Raw genomic sequence first — 13,702 nt, 5'->3', positions numbered from 1 at the left:
CCACCCTGCCAGTCTTCTGCATCATCTGTGCCTGTGCTTTATCCAGGCTCTTATCCAGGCCTGTGGGCATCAAAGACACCCGAAGGAACCTCCCTTGGAGTGAAGGAGTCACGCCCCTGCATCTGCAGGCAGAACCAAGCTGACCGCTCTGCTGCTCCTGACATCCTCCGGACTTCAAAATGCCCAACACAGGTGGTGGTTCTGCAACTCCCTTGGAGGCCTGCACTGTCTTTTCACTGGGTTTGAGGCCAGTATCCGTGTTCAGAACCGCTGGAAAAGAACCGCTGTTCACCACATCGACTTGCAGTTGCCAATGATTGTTGACTTCACCAGAGATCTTTGGGCTCCAAGAAGCTTCAGCCTCAAGTATCTTCTAGAACCAAGGTCCCCGCCCGCACCTCATCCTTTGCGCCATGGGCCTTCATCATTGTGAGCTGCTCAAGGTCATCCTGCGACTCTTGTGCCTCCGGCCTGTGGGTCCTCGTGAGGGTCTTCTTTGGCTGCAGTGGGCTCCCCCGCTTGCTTGAGCCTGCTCTGACTTACCTGCGCATGTGGAGTCACTTAGACCTTGTTGGTCTCGACCCTGCACCTTTTTCTTCAACTATGTTTGCCGCTGCCAAGGCTTGTTGGTGCCACTGCCAGACACTGACCACTTGGCTCTTGACATCAGACATGAGACAGCTAGTGAACAGCTCCTGGGCTTTGTTAGTGTTGCCTGTTCCATACGGCTGCAACATCAAGGGCACTGTCAACTGTCCTGCATCTAACATCAGTGGGCATCAGTCTTCCGTGCCTTCTGGTCACTCCTGAGTGGCATAGACTCTGTCCCCTCTCTTTGCAGATACCTCTCAACTTGAATCCACATTTGGGTTCCACCGACTCATATCACCCCCATCAGCTGCATCTTCCTGAAGCCCTCCATTGCTGCCTATGGAGGATTTTGACGCCAACTTGCACATATGCACCTGGCATACCGGGTGTAAGTATCCCGGTTCCTGGGGCATCCACGTGTGTGGTGGCTCTCCAACCGGCTGTCTTCCCAAGGGTTTCTTCAGGGTCTGCTGGGAACGGCCCTTCTTTAAAATTGCAACTGTGACTTGCCTATTGACTTGAGTATGTGGTCATGTCACCATACTGCACGCGACCTCTGTGGGGTTTCTTTTCTACGTCTTCTGGATCCACTCTAGACTTGCGTTTTGGGTTGCATTCCACTATTTTAGTATATGGTTTGGTCTCCCCCCTGGAGACCACTGTGTATTTGTGCTACTTATGTGTTCTATTTCCAACATGTGTGTGTATTGTGTTTATATCTCCCGGTAGGAGATATTGCAATGAGTTAGTGAGAGTTTATAATAAACACATTTTAATAAGGACACTGTGTGGGTCTTTTTCACTTGACCTATACCATAAGCTTAAGTGCTGGTAAAACAAGCTGCTTTACTCCTTCTGGATGAAGCCTGAAGGGTGCTCTCCACACCTACCACATAGAGAGCTTTCTACGGTGGTCTAAAACCACTACAATCATCATAAGAGGCTTCAAGGGACCAACATTGTCAATGCCTACCCTCCAAAAGGAACCCCAACCACTGGGAGTAGAATTAAGGGTTCCTTTGTAGTGCTACCTGACTTACCACTGGCATGGCAAGTGACACAGGAGCCACAAAACTCCTTAGTGTCCTCAGACATAAGGGGGCAGTGAAAGTGAGGGAAAATCCGGTCCTAAGTCTTACTTTGCCTTAAGTGTCATGCAAGGGGAATGTCATGTGTTCGGGAGAGAAGGAAACCTCTGAATTCTTTAGATATTACCAACCTCCTGGTGGCACCGGGCATGGAGTCTCATCCTTCAGAACACAGAAGCCCATCTTCCCAATGGATCCTATGGGATCCACTGACATTCCTCAGCAGCAGCTTGCTGTCTGGGTTGTTTAAGAGAGGGGCAGGATTGCCGTTACAAACTCAAATCTGCACTGGAAGGGCCCCCTGCCCCTAAGAACTCTGCCTGGTCAGGTAGAAGTTCCTCTGGGACAATATAAATAGCACACAATACACAGTGGTGCCCATGGGGAGACCAAATCACATATTAAACTAGTGGAATGCGAACTACAACTTAAATCAGGAATGGACCCAGAAGACATACAGAGTCGAAGAACCAAGGACCACCCATGGTGAGTATCTAGGAATCCCATGGAGGTCGTGTGCAGAGTGGAAACACAACCACGTACTCAATGGAAGTCTACAGGTAAGTCGCAGTTGCAATTTTAAAGAAGGACCCATCCCAGCGGACCCTGAAGAAACCCTGTTGAAGACTGAATATTGGAGAGCCACCCCACCCGTGGATACCCCAGGATTCAGGATACCTACACAAGGAAAGCCAGGTGCAAAGTTGTGAAGTGGCATCGGGAACCGCCGTAGACCACAATGGAGGACTTCATAAATAATGCCACTGGCAGAGAAGGTGCAAGTGTTGATGGAACCAAAAGGTGGATTCAGGATGAGCGGTACCTGCAAGCAGAGAGGATAGATGCTATGCCACTCAGGAGTGACCAGGAGGCACAGAAGAAGATTGCCCACTGATGTTGGAAATGCAAAGAGTTTCCTTGAAGTTGCAGCTGTACGAACTAGGCAATGTTTAAACAGAACAAGGGAACCCTTAAGGTATAGTATAGGGACCTTGGGCATTACGTTTTTACAGAGAACAGTGGTCCATATAGGGACCACTGTTCTCTGTAAAGTACGAACTAGGCAATGCAGAAGAAGACCAGGAGCCATTAACGAACTCTCACGTCTGATGTCGAGAGCCAAGGGATCAGTGTTCGGCAGGGGCACCAACAAGCCTTGGCAGTGGCAAACAACGTAGTCGTCGAAAAGGGTGCAGTGTCGGGGCCAGCCAGGCCCAAGAGACTCACAACGAGCAGGTAAGTCGGAGCAGGCCAGAGCAAGCAGGGGAGCCCACTGGAGCCAAAGTAGACCCTCGAGGGAACTCACAGGACAGAGGCACAGGATTTAAACGAGGACCTCGAGTAGCTCACCAAAGGATGAAGGTCCATGGTGCAGGTGAAGATCTTGGTGGCAGAAGATGCTTGAGGGTGGAGCTTCTTGGAGCCCAAAACTCTGAAGGAGAGAGTCAGCAAGCCTTGGCAACGGCAAGTGAACACAGTAGACCAGGGTACTGCTCCAGAGGTTCAGACGAGAGATACAGACTACAAGATTGCTGTGACAACAGGACAGGCCTCGAGGCAGTTGGAGAACCACCAGCTGTGTTTCTCAACCTTTCGGAGTCTGTTGGAGCTAAGGAACAGCAGTACGGTCAGCTTTGTTACAGTGCCTGTAGATGAAGGGGAGTGTCTCCTTCACTTCAAGGAAGATTCCTTCGGGTGTCTTGGATGTGCACAGGCCTTGTGAAGAACCAGTCTGGAGCACAGGCTCAGACTTTGCAGAAGACTGGCAGGACGACAAGACCAGGAGCAGCAGTAGTCTTACCAGTTGCAATCTCGGTTCCCAAAGCGATGCACAAAGTGCTCAGACGGTTAAGAGGTTTCGGATCTGAATCTTGCCCCATGACGGCTCTAGGGACCCACCCACAGGTAAGCCCGTAAGTACCCCAAGGAGAGGGTTGGGACGATTCAGGTGTCCTTCCCAGAGGAGGGGCTGGACAGTGGGGAGAATACCAGCATATCCTTGGTCCAGTTTTGTGCTAGAGCAGGAGCCAATGGCTCCCTGAACTGGTTTCAACTGAAGTATGCAAGGAGGGCGCCAAATGTGCCCTTCAAAGCAGTCTAGGGGTGCTGGCAAGTGCCCCCACCCAGTCCCAATACACTGTCTAGGAGGTGGCCACACCTCCCTTTGACAGGAAACCTATTGTCCTGCCTTCTGCTCGAGCTTGGCTCAGCAGCAGGAGGGCAGAATCGGGTCTCCGGTTGGCAGCAGCCATAATTTGCTCTCCCGGTCTAGAAGACTGGTACAGGGAGCCCCGATGGCCTCCTGAAGGAGCTTTACAGTACATGGATTCATACCTTCTACACTATTTACGGTGTTGGGGTATGATTCAAACACGTTTGATACCAAACACAACCAGGTTTGTTACAGCCAGTTTAAAGATGGCCATTGCATAATGGCGCATGGCCACTATGTATGACAATAGCTGATGCACTTCAACCCGGGAGAATGGACTCTGAGGGTTGTAGGGATGTCCTGCTCATCCAGTGGTACCCTCACGCTTCTAACTGAGCACCCTGCCTTCAGGATTTAACAGCCTGCCTTCAGGATTTAACAGCCTGCCTTAGGGTTGGCTTATAGGTTTCAAGTACAATGACCTCAGAAATAAGTAAACTTACACAGGCTGCAGTGAGAGGCTTCCAGTCACAATTTGAGTGGTCTCTCATGGGTGGCATCATACATGCTTCAGCCCATGGGAGACCCCTTGTGCACCTATTGCCTGGGTACCTTAGGACTATATACTTGGGACTTACAAGGGTACACCAGTAGCCAATCTGGACTACACCCAAGTACTCACCATGTCCAATTTACGGGAGAAGCACAGAGACTGGGGTCTTGATTAGCAGGATTCCAGTCAGACTAGTCAGTAAAACATAATGACACCAGCAAAAAGTGGGGGTGAAGATGAAAGCAGATCCTACTTTCCTACACTATGTAAACCCAGCATTATTCCAGGGCTCGAAGAAATAAGATCACATTACCGCCATCCTCATGGAACTCCATTGGCTCCCCTAGACAAACCTGCACCATCTTCAAAATAAGATGCATCATTTACAAAGCCATCATGACTAGCACACTCCTGCGTATCTTGCAGACAATCACCATCAGTGAGGTTCTCGGCACATCTGCAGCCAGGACATCAGACTGTGCATGAAGAAGCATAAAAAAAACAAAAGAAGCAAGGTTGCAGGCCTTTTTCATCTATGCGCCCATGACCTGGAAGAGAATACCTGCATCCATCAGAACTGCCCCACCGCCACTCCAATTTAGGAAAGTGTTGAAGACTCAACTCTTTAAAGAACACTATATCACGATGCATTGACTGTCCGCAATCCACTACCTAGCCTACTGCTCGACTTTATGCTGGTCTTGGACCCTGTACAGCACTTTGCTACCTTTTGGATAGGTTCCCACAGCAGAGATACCATATACACATCTACATACAGGCACAAGGAGACGCTATAGAAAGTCCCAAACCTCAGCCACACGTTTATTTAATCAAACTTTAGACTAGCACACACCCTTTCAGCTCTGGGGAAACTTTGGCTAAGCTTTCCCGTGGCCTGCAGCTCCTACTGCATCTGATGCTTTTAAGACCAGTGCATTGATTCCAATTAAGACTTCCCATTGCCGTCCTGCTACTGTGCACACTGGAACTTGTCTCTGGAACCTAAACTACAGCCATTGACAGTTCCTCATAGTGGCATTTGTGGTTTAGTTTCGAAAAACTGGTATATGCACTCCATTTTTTGGTTGTTTCAGATCAACCACATACCCCTGGACCCAACTTGTGGCCAAGTGATGTCAGAGCCTTAAGTAACTTACATTTTCTCACAAAGTACTCTAGTACACTTCCAGAGAAGGCTCCGGGGCCCAAACTGCTGCACTGAACATTTATGGTGAGGACTGAGGTGTAATGGTCTAATTTACACCATACTGGACTGGTCCCCATCGCTCTCCTCCGTCTCCTCAGATGTACAACTCTGTTCTCCCTCTCAATTGAGGATTGTCACCTTAACCTCTTGGCTGCTAATGACAAGGGTAACTCGTCATGGACTTTCCATTGATTTCAATGGATATTATATGAGATTAATAATAATGCCTTAGCAGTAAAGGGGTTAATGGTGAGGGCTCCATTTTAAAAGTGCTTCTGGTTCCTCTTGTACATGAGGACTCTTTTCTTGCCTCTCAGACGTAGGTCTTGTGCCTGTGCCTCCGTAATGAATAAGTATGCAGGGGACACTACTTTTCTGTTTGATGCAGGGATCAGACAGCCCTGACGAATGCCCCAGACCTAAATGGCTCTTTGCGTGGGCAGAAACATGTTGGCCTTTTGAGAGATGGATCAGAGACATTATTCTCTGTAAGGTCCATCGACTTCTTTGATTTTAACGTACCTCTGGTCCTCACTAATAAAGGTGATAACCGAGGAACCTGAAGGCACTTTTAATTTAACTGGATCCCGCTTTATCCTGTAAATTTTATGTAAGAACTCCCTCCTACCGCCAGAAGTCTTCGCAGAGGTAGAGTCCGCCCTGGTAGTACCATCTTACCAGGGTTGGGCGAGGATGACTATGATGAAGCATGACAATATTGGGTGTGAGGCATTTTCTTCCATTAAGGATGGCCTTCTAGACTTTTAAGATTCTACATAACTAACTACTTCTGGATCTCCAGTACTAACCGCTTGTTCACTGTTTGTACATTACTTAGGGGCTACCTACTTCTTTTGTGCTTACTGTTTTAGAGTGGGGACAGCAGGTTGGCTGGTACTTCCCCCGACTCTCTCCTTTTTGTGGTTAACACGTCAATTTGGGGACACCCATCTTGACTATTACCTAGATACCACTGCTGTAGTGACAAAGCCAAAGTATAAGTCATGTAACAAAAGTTCAGCCAGGTCCATATATGCTTCATCCACACAGGCAAGGGATTACAATGGAAGTACACGAAAAAAAATAATGCAAATAAACTCAGCAAAGAGCTTCCTTATCATAAGGAACTGTATTTTTTTCCATACCTTTACATTGCGATCACAGTCGTTTACAGACCTTTCTTAGAGTAACCTTTGATGCAAACTTAAGAACACACAAGTAAAAGAACAATAATTAAATTTGGTAAATCCTATTTAGGTTGTGTACACTTATTATGAGAAAACATTGTAGACATGTTTAAATACAGGGTCCAGAAGAACCGAAGCAATAATGCAGCGAGGTCTCTGCATCCGCACACTCGCGAGTCTCATCCCAAAGTCCTCAATGTGCACCTGGCTCCTGAAAAGGAAAGAGACATCAATAGGTGCTATGTAGGACTGCTGCTTGGTGATCTCATACAAAACACAACACAAGCAAGTAACCTCCTGTGAACTACGCTTTTTGTACAGGATTATCAGCGATCAAAGCTTCAAATCAATTGATCCATACAAATACTCAAGTATTAAGCAGACCTATACAAAACATTACCCACAAGAAAGGTTTTACATGTAAAATCATACTCTATGACTGGAGACAAAACAATTGCACACAATTTTAAAAAGTACAACAGTGACTGAATCCACGTTCCCATCCTGCTCTTGGCAGTGTCATATTTAGGGGTCCAAATTTCACACGACCGCTGACCATCTTTCAAAGACAAAAAACTTGCAACAGGTAGTGATCTGCATTAGACCCTCCCACCAGGACATGAAACCAAGGGCAACCCACGGTGCCCTTTCAGAAATTGTCAGCAGCCAATGCAGTTACAGAAAAACAAACGAGTTGTCTCAACTGCAGCCTGAAGCCCAGCTGCTCACCCCCGGATCAACTAATTTAGGTCTATTTTCACTCAAGGATGAAATGCAGGAACTCACTTAAATCCAACAAGGCAGCTCATTCGTACACGTCTTTTTTATCAGCAATGTAATCTACGATTTCTTTTGGCGTCATGAGCTTCTCGCCATCTGCATCCGGGATTTCAAACCCTGAAAGAGAAACAACTAGTTAATGCCAGGAAGGTTTTCTGAAAAAATGACAAAGTAATAGCCTGGTACCAAAGGAACAGAAATTGCATCTTTGGCAGTGTGAAAAATTCTACTGGCTTGTAAAATTTGAATACTTTGAAGAAAGTCTAGATATATATTTTTTATTTACACAGGGAATAAAAATGTAATTCCTTCTAGGTGTGGCTTAATCAGGCATGTGGCTATGAATCTGAGAACTATCTTTTCTGTCTACAGGGGACTACAACAACCCTAACACCATGGATCCTACATAAGCCCTGGTAGGTGTATGAGAGCAGGTTCATAAGAAATAAAGGTCCGAAGTCCAAAACTTGAGACTGTGAGACTAGCCAGGAAATTGCCGAGAACACCCAAGGGACTGCGGAAACAGTACAACAATTACTATTCTGTCGTAGACAGCGATTTGTACCTGGAGGGTTTTACACCACTAGACCCATCCCTACATCATTTATGCTAGCAAACCGAAGACTGACCATGACCAATATTATGAATATGTAGCCATAACATTTTGGAAAAACCACCCCACGATGATAGAATTCTTCCAGGCCAACCACAACACAGCCAAGATCTACTCTGCTTCCAAAGGAAAGGGAGGCCAACTTTTAGCTGCAGTAATTTGCTCAACACGGTCCCAATTATGAGGCAGCAACTCAGACGATGACCCTGGCAAAAGAGTCTGCAGCAAGACGTACCGTTCAGTACAGGTCTCGAAAGTATAAAGTCAAGCAAGGCATTAACTGGAAGGCATTACTAGGATTGGCAAACCGTGGTAAGAGGAGGAGTGACAGGAAAGACAGGCATCAGTTTTTCACCTAGACATTCAGCCATTAAAGCATGTCGGTCTGAAAAACACATGAGACGCACTCTTTTACTGCACTCAAGACTTCATGCGCAGTTCAGAGCCAACCCGCAGGAGCCATACATCCACTCCATATATCGGAGCCAAGCTGGGAACTGCTTATCTATAACGCCTCATTTAAACGCCATGATGGCGAGGGAGGAAGAAAGAGTAAAAGAAAACTGGTTTGGAACAGTCTTTCCGCACTCTTTCAGTCAGACCCTCGGAGACCAGCCAAGAGACCACCACTACCCCCCCCCCCCCCCCCCCCTCCAAAAGGATGCGGACCCGACTTGTGGCAAATGCAAATGAAAGAAAACAGATCACTGTAAAGGAAAGACCCAACATTACCAAACTCGTCTTCCATTGCCATAATGATCTCGACTTGGTCCAAACTGTCCAGTCCCAGGTCTTTCATGAAGTGGGACTCCACCACGAGCTGGAAGGAAACCAAGAAGAGAAAGGGTGAGAAACGAAAGCTCCCTCCGTTTCCCAGAATTAACCATTACACAATACTATTAACAGTTACATTTCGATTCCGCAGAGAATACTGTACAAACACGGTTTAAAAAACAAATCAAACAGCATAAGGCCAGCACTGAGCGGCCTGTGTGTGGATGGTCCGGCCGCTGCGTCCCCCCGGCCTAACGAGATTACATCTCCAACAATGCTGCTCTGTCAGCACACATTTCCAGATGTGAGCAGTAGAAGTAGCTGCAAAGCAAGGCTGGACCTCTGGGGACAAGAGAGAGGGCAGACCGAAGCTGCGTTAGAGGCGCCCGATGCGGTCAAAGCCCCAAGGCCCGGCCAGGCGCGCTTCACCCGCAGCAGAGATTTCACAGCAGAACCCGCGCGGCTTAAAGGGCAGCATAGACGCAGGGAGGCCGAGGCTTCGGAAACTTTCGTGCCGACTGCCGGTCTTTACCCGATCACTGTGCTTGAAACCCCGGTTTTAAAAGTCTCATAACACCGGAGAGGTCCCTGTATCTCCGCTGGAAGGAGGGCTTTCAAACAGGCTGACCCCGCAGCCATCCGTGCCCTGACTTTCCCCAAGCGCACGCTGAACGTCCTGGTGTAAATGACCCTTTTCTGTCACCTTGCATTTCTGCTGTCCAACAAGGAAGATATCCAGCCCCCACCCCTAGAGAGCAGCTGGCTCCCGCGCCTAGACGCGCGAACAAACCGTGTCACTGCCCATCCAACCCTCTCGAAGAAAGACGGATTTCTTAAGACCTAATCTTGTCTTTTCTATACTTAAATCGGCGACCTGGGGAATGCCACCAGCTCTCGGTCACACGGACTTGATGCTCTGAGCTATCCAACCAACGCGAAGCATGAATTACGAGGGACGGTGTACAGCACCCCAGGGGCGAATGCTCAATCAATTTACAACGGACGGTTGCGGTGCTCCGCTAATGATGGTCATTTGTAATCCTTCTCGGCGTTTCCACGAGGCAGCGCCCGCACTTCAGTCATGACGCGGCACATCAGCCTCAGACACGTCCTGCCCGCGCGTCAGGAATGTCCGGCTTCCTGTCCCTACCCGATCCCTGGACACTGACCTCTGCTCCCCGCCTTCGGCCAGGGCCCCTCCCTTGCATCCCTCGGAGGACAGGCGGGGTCAAATGTTTGGCTGGTGGCAGACTCCCATCCACGTGTGCAGAGACGGCTGAAGGGGGTGGGGGGTCTCCCGCCTGCCTCACAGACCGCTTTGGGTCTGTCCCGCAAATGGGACAGAACCTGTGGATAGCATGTGGCCCACTTTCACCTCAGCACACACGAGGAAACGTGCACTCCTAGGCATGGCGACCCATCATGATCCCGATTCCCACCACAGTCCAGGTGGGAGGCACCAAAACAGTCACTAGAGACCCAGAACATCACAAGCGAGTCATCCAAGTCAAGTCAAGTCAAGAAATTTATATCGCGCGCTACATACCCAGAGGGTCTCAAGGCGCTTGAAGAAGGGTGGGGTATTACTTGTCGAATATCCAGGTTTTAAGTTGCTTTCTGAATGCTAGGTGGTTCTGAGTGAGGCGAAGGTGAATGGGAAGTGAGTTCCAGGTTTTAGCTGCCAGGTAGGAGAAGGATCTTCCTCCCATGGTGGTTTTGTTGATGCGAGGTACAGCAGCAAGGGCTTGATTGGAAGAGCGTAGCTGGCGGGGGGAGGGGGGGGGGGGGTGGTGTAGAAGGAAAGTCATGTGTTGAGGCATTCGGGTCCAAGTTCGTAAAGTGCTTTGTGTGCGTGGGTTAGGAGGCGGAATGTTATCCTCTTATTGACGGGGAGCCAGTGGAGGTCTTTCAGGTGACCAGAAATGTGGTCTTTACGCGGGATGTATAGTATGAGTCTGGCTGATGCGTTGGAGTTTTTTCTGAAGTTTTGCGGTGGTACCGGCGTATAGGGTGTTTCCGTAGTCCAGGCGGCTTGTGACCAGTGCGTGGGTGACCGTTTTTCTAGTTACGGTGGGGATCCAGCGAAATGTTTTTTGAGCATGCGAAGAATGTTGAAGCAAGACAATGAGACGGCGTTGACTTGTCTGGTCATCGAGAGTGAGGAGTCCAGGATGACGCCCAGGTTCCGTGCGTGGCCCGTCGGGATGGGTGCTTTTCCAAGGGCCTCTGGCCACCAAGAGTCGTCCCAGGCGGAGGGGGAGGTACCTAAGATAAGGACTTCTGTTTTGTCTGAATTCAGTTTCAGACGGCTGTGCTTCATCCACTCGGCTACTTCTTTCATTCCTTCAAGTAGGTTGGTTTTGGCGGTGTTAGGGTCTTTGGTGGGTGAGAGGATCAGTTGAGTGTCATCAGCGTAGGAGATGTTGATGTTGAGGTTGTGTTGGCGTGCGATGGCCGCGAGGGGGCTCATGTATACGTTGAAGAGGGTGGGGCTGAGTGAAGATCCTTGTGGCACGCCGCAAATGACTTCAGTGGCCTCTGACTTGAATGGTGGGAGGCGGACTCTCGGAGTTCTTCCGGCAAGGAACGAGGTGATCCATTCCAGTGCTTTTCCTTGGATTCCGATGTTTCTGAGGCGTTGTAACAGGGTGCTATGACAGACTGTGTCGAAGGCTGCGGAGAGGTAGAGGAGGATGAGGGCGACTGTCTCCATTGTCCAGTAGAGTTCGAATGTCGTCTGTTGCAGCGATGAGTGCGGTCTCAGTGCTGTGTTTGGCTCGGAAGCCGGACTGTGAGGAGTCGAGGGATTTGTTGGTTTCGAGGAAGGCGGCGAGCTGGTTGTTGACAGCTTTCTCGATGACTTTGGCCGGGAATGGAAGGAGCGAGATGGGGCGGTAGTTTTTGAGTTCGGTGGGGTCAGCTGTGGGTTTTTTCAGAAGGGCGCGGAGTTCGGCGTGTTTCCAGCTTTCCGGGAAGGTGGCGGAGTTGAGGGAGCAGTTGATGACGTCTCGGAGGTGTGGTGCTATGATGGAGTCTGCTTTGTTGAAGATGTGGTGAGGGCATGGGTCTGTGGGGGATCCTGAGTGGATGGAGTTCATCAGGCGGATGGTGTCCTCAGTGGAGATTGGGTTTCAGTCATTAAGGATGTTCAAGGGGGGTGAAGGTACAACAGAGGGTTGTGTGGGTTGGTCACCTGGGTTGGTTGTCGAATCTGTTGTGGATGTCTGCGATTTTGACGTAGAAGAACGAAGCTAGGTAGTCGCAAAGGGTCTGTGAGGGAGTGATGTTGTTGGAGTTGGCAGTGGGGTTGGTAAACTCTTTGACGATGTTGAATAGTTCCTTGCTGTTGTGGGCGTTGTTGTCTAGTTGATCTTTGAATGCGGTTTTCTTTGCAGTCCGGATCAGTTGGTGGTGTATGCGGGTGGCGTTTTTGAAGGCGTCCCTAGTGCTGGTGTTTGGGTCTTTTTTCCAGGTCTTCTCAAGGGAGCGACAGAGTTTCTTGGATTTTTTAAGATCATCGTTGAACCAGGAGGCGTTTTTGCTGCCTAGTTTGATTTGACGTTTTTTCAAAGGTGCTAGGTTGTCGGCGCTGTTGGTTAGCCATTGAGTGAGGTTAATGGCTGCTTGGTTGGGGTTCGAGGAGTGGGCAGGGGGGTTTTGAAGAAGCAATGAAGAGATCTGGTCGATGGTGATTTTGTTCCAGTTTCTTCACAGAGTAGGTTGAGGATGGTTGTGGGTTGTGGTCTTTTGTAGATAAAGTGAACGCAGCTGTGGTCCGTCCAATGGAGAACTGTGGTGTGACTGAAGGAGATATGTTTGCTGGAGGTGAAGATAGGGTCGAGTGTGTGACCTGCGAAGTGAGTGGGGGTATTAACAACTTGTTTGAGTCCGAGGTTGGCGAGATTGTCCAGAAGGGTGGTGGCGTTGCTGTCGTTGCTCTTTTCCAGGTGAAAATTGAGGTCTCCCAATAGAATGTAGTCCTCGGAGGGGAGGGCGTGTGGAGTGATAAAGTCAGTGATGTCTTCAATGAATTGTGCCCGTGGTCCTGGTGGCCTGTAGAGGAGGGTGCCTCTGAGTGTGGTCTTGGGGTCGGTGTGGATCTGGAAGTGAAGGTGCTCGGCGTTAGCGAGGTTGACGTCTGAGCTGGTTGAGATGCGGATGGCATTCTTGTGGACGATAGCAATGCCTCCTCCTGTATGGTAGGTGCGGTCTTTTCGGATGATCTTGTAGCCTTCCGGGATGGCAATGGTGATGTCTGGGGCTGAGGAGGCGTTCATCCATGTTTCTGTTAGGAAGGCGAAGTCCGGGGAGATGGTGTCTAGTAGATTCCAAAGGTCGATGGCGTGTCTGTGGACCGAGCGGGTGTTGAGCAGGATGCATTTTAGGTGGTTGGTGTCAGAAATCTGTTTGGTGTTAGTGGATGAGGAGTTGGTCTTGGTGCCGTCATACTTGCAGGAGTTGCATGTGAAGGGTCCATGGGTGTGTCCAGGAGCGGCTTGGGCGCAGTTGGGGAGTCGGCCGGGGTTTAGGGCTAAGAGGGTGGAGGCGGCGTATGTAATGCAGGTGGGGTGGGTGGTACGGGGGCCAGGGGGTCTGGCGCTGGGCGCGGGCTTGGCGCAGACGGACACAGCCTCTCTCAAAGGAGAGGGAGAGGCTAAGGAGGCCTGGGACAGGCAGTGCGACTTTGGTGAGACAAAGACTACAATGCTGTAACAGAGTCAATGGACCCAGCCTGCTGGGCCTGGAGGCTGCACTTG

The 13,702-nt window shown here is 49.6% G+C and overlaps 1 protein-coding gene across 1 annotated transcript in view; it reads right to left on the bottom strand.

The window, feature by feature from the left end:
- Nucleotides 1-6,694: 6,694 nt before the first annotated feature.
- Nucleotides 6,695-13,702, bottom strand: part of NDUFAB1 (NADH:ubiquinone oxidoreductase subunit AB1) — a 47,919-nt gene continuing 40,911 nt past the window's right edge. The window contains exons 3-5 of the mRNA XM_086940454.1: nucleotides 8,904-8,991; nucleotides 7,565-7,675; nucleotides 6,695-6,989 (exon numbers count right to left, since the gene is read on the bottom strand). Coding sequence (XP_086796580.1) covers nucleotides 7,584-7,675; nucleotides 8,904-8,991 — 180 coding nt within the window. The 3' untranslated portion in view covers nucleotides 6,695-6,989; nucleotides 7,565-7,583. The remainder of the gene's footprint in view (nucleotides 6,990-7,564; nucleotides 7,676-8,903; nucleotides 8,992-13,702) is intronic.

The sequence above is a fragment of the Lissotriton vulgaris genome, chromosome 10 (assembly GCF_964263255.1).
Source record: "Lissotriton vulgaris chromosome 10, aLisVul1.2, whole genome shotgun sequence".
In the NCBI taxonomy this organism is placed as follows: domain Eukaryota; kingdom Metazoa; phylum Chordata; class Amphibia; order Caudata; family Salamandridae; genus Lissotriton; species Lissotriton vulgaris.
Note: the sequence above shows the minus strand (reverse complement) of the source record. Positions and strands in the feature narration are given on the sequence as shown.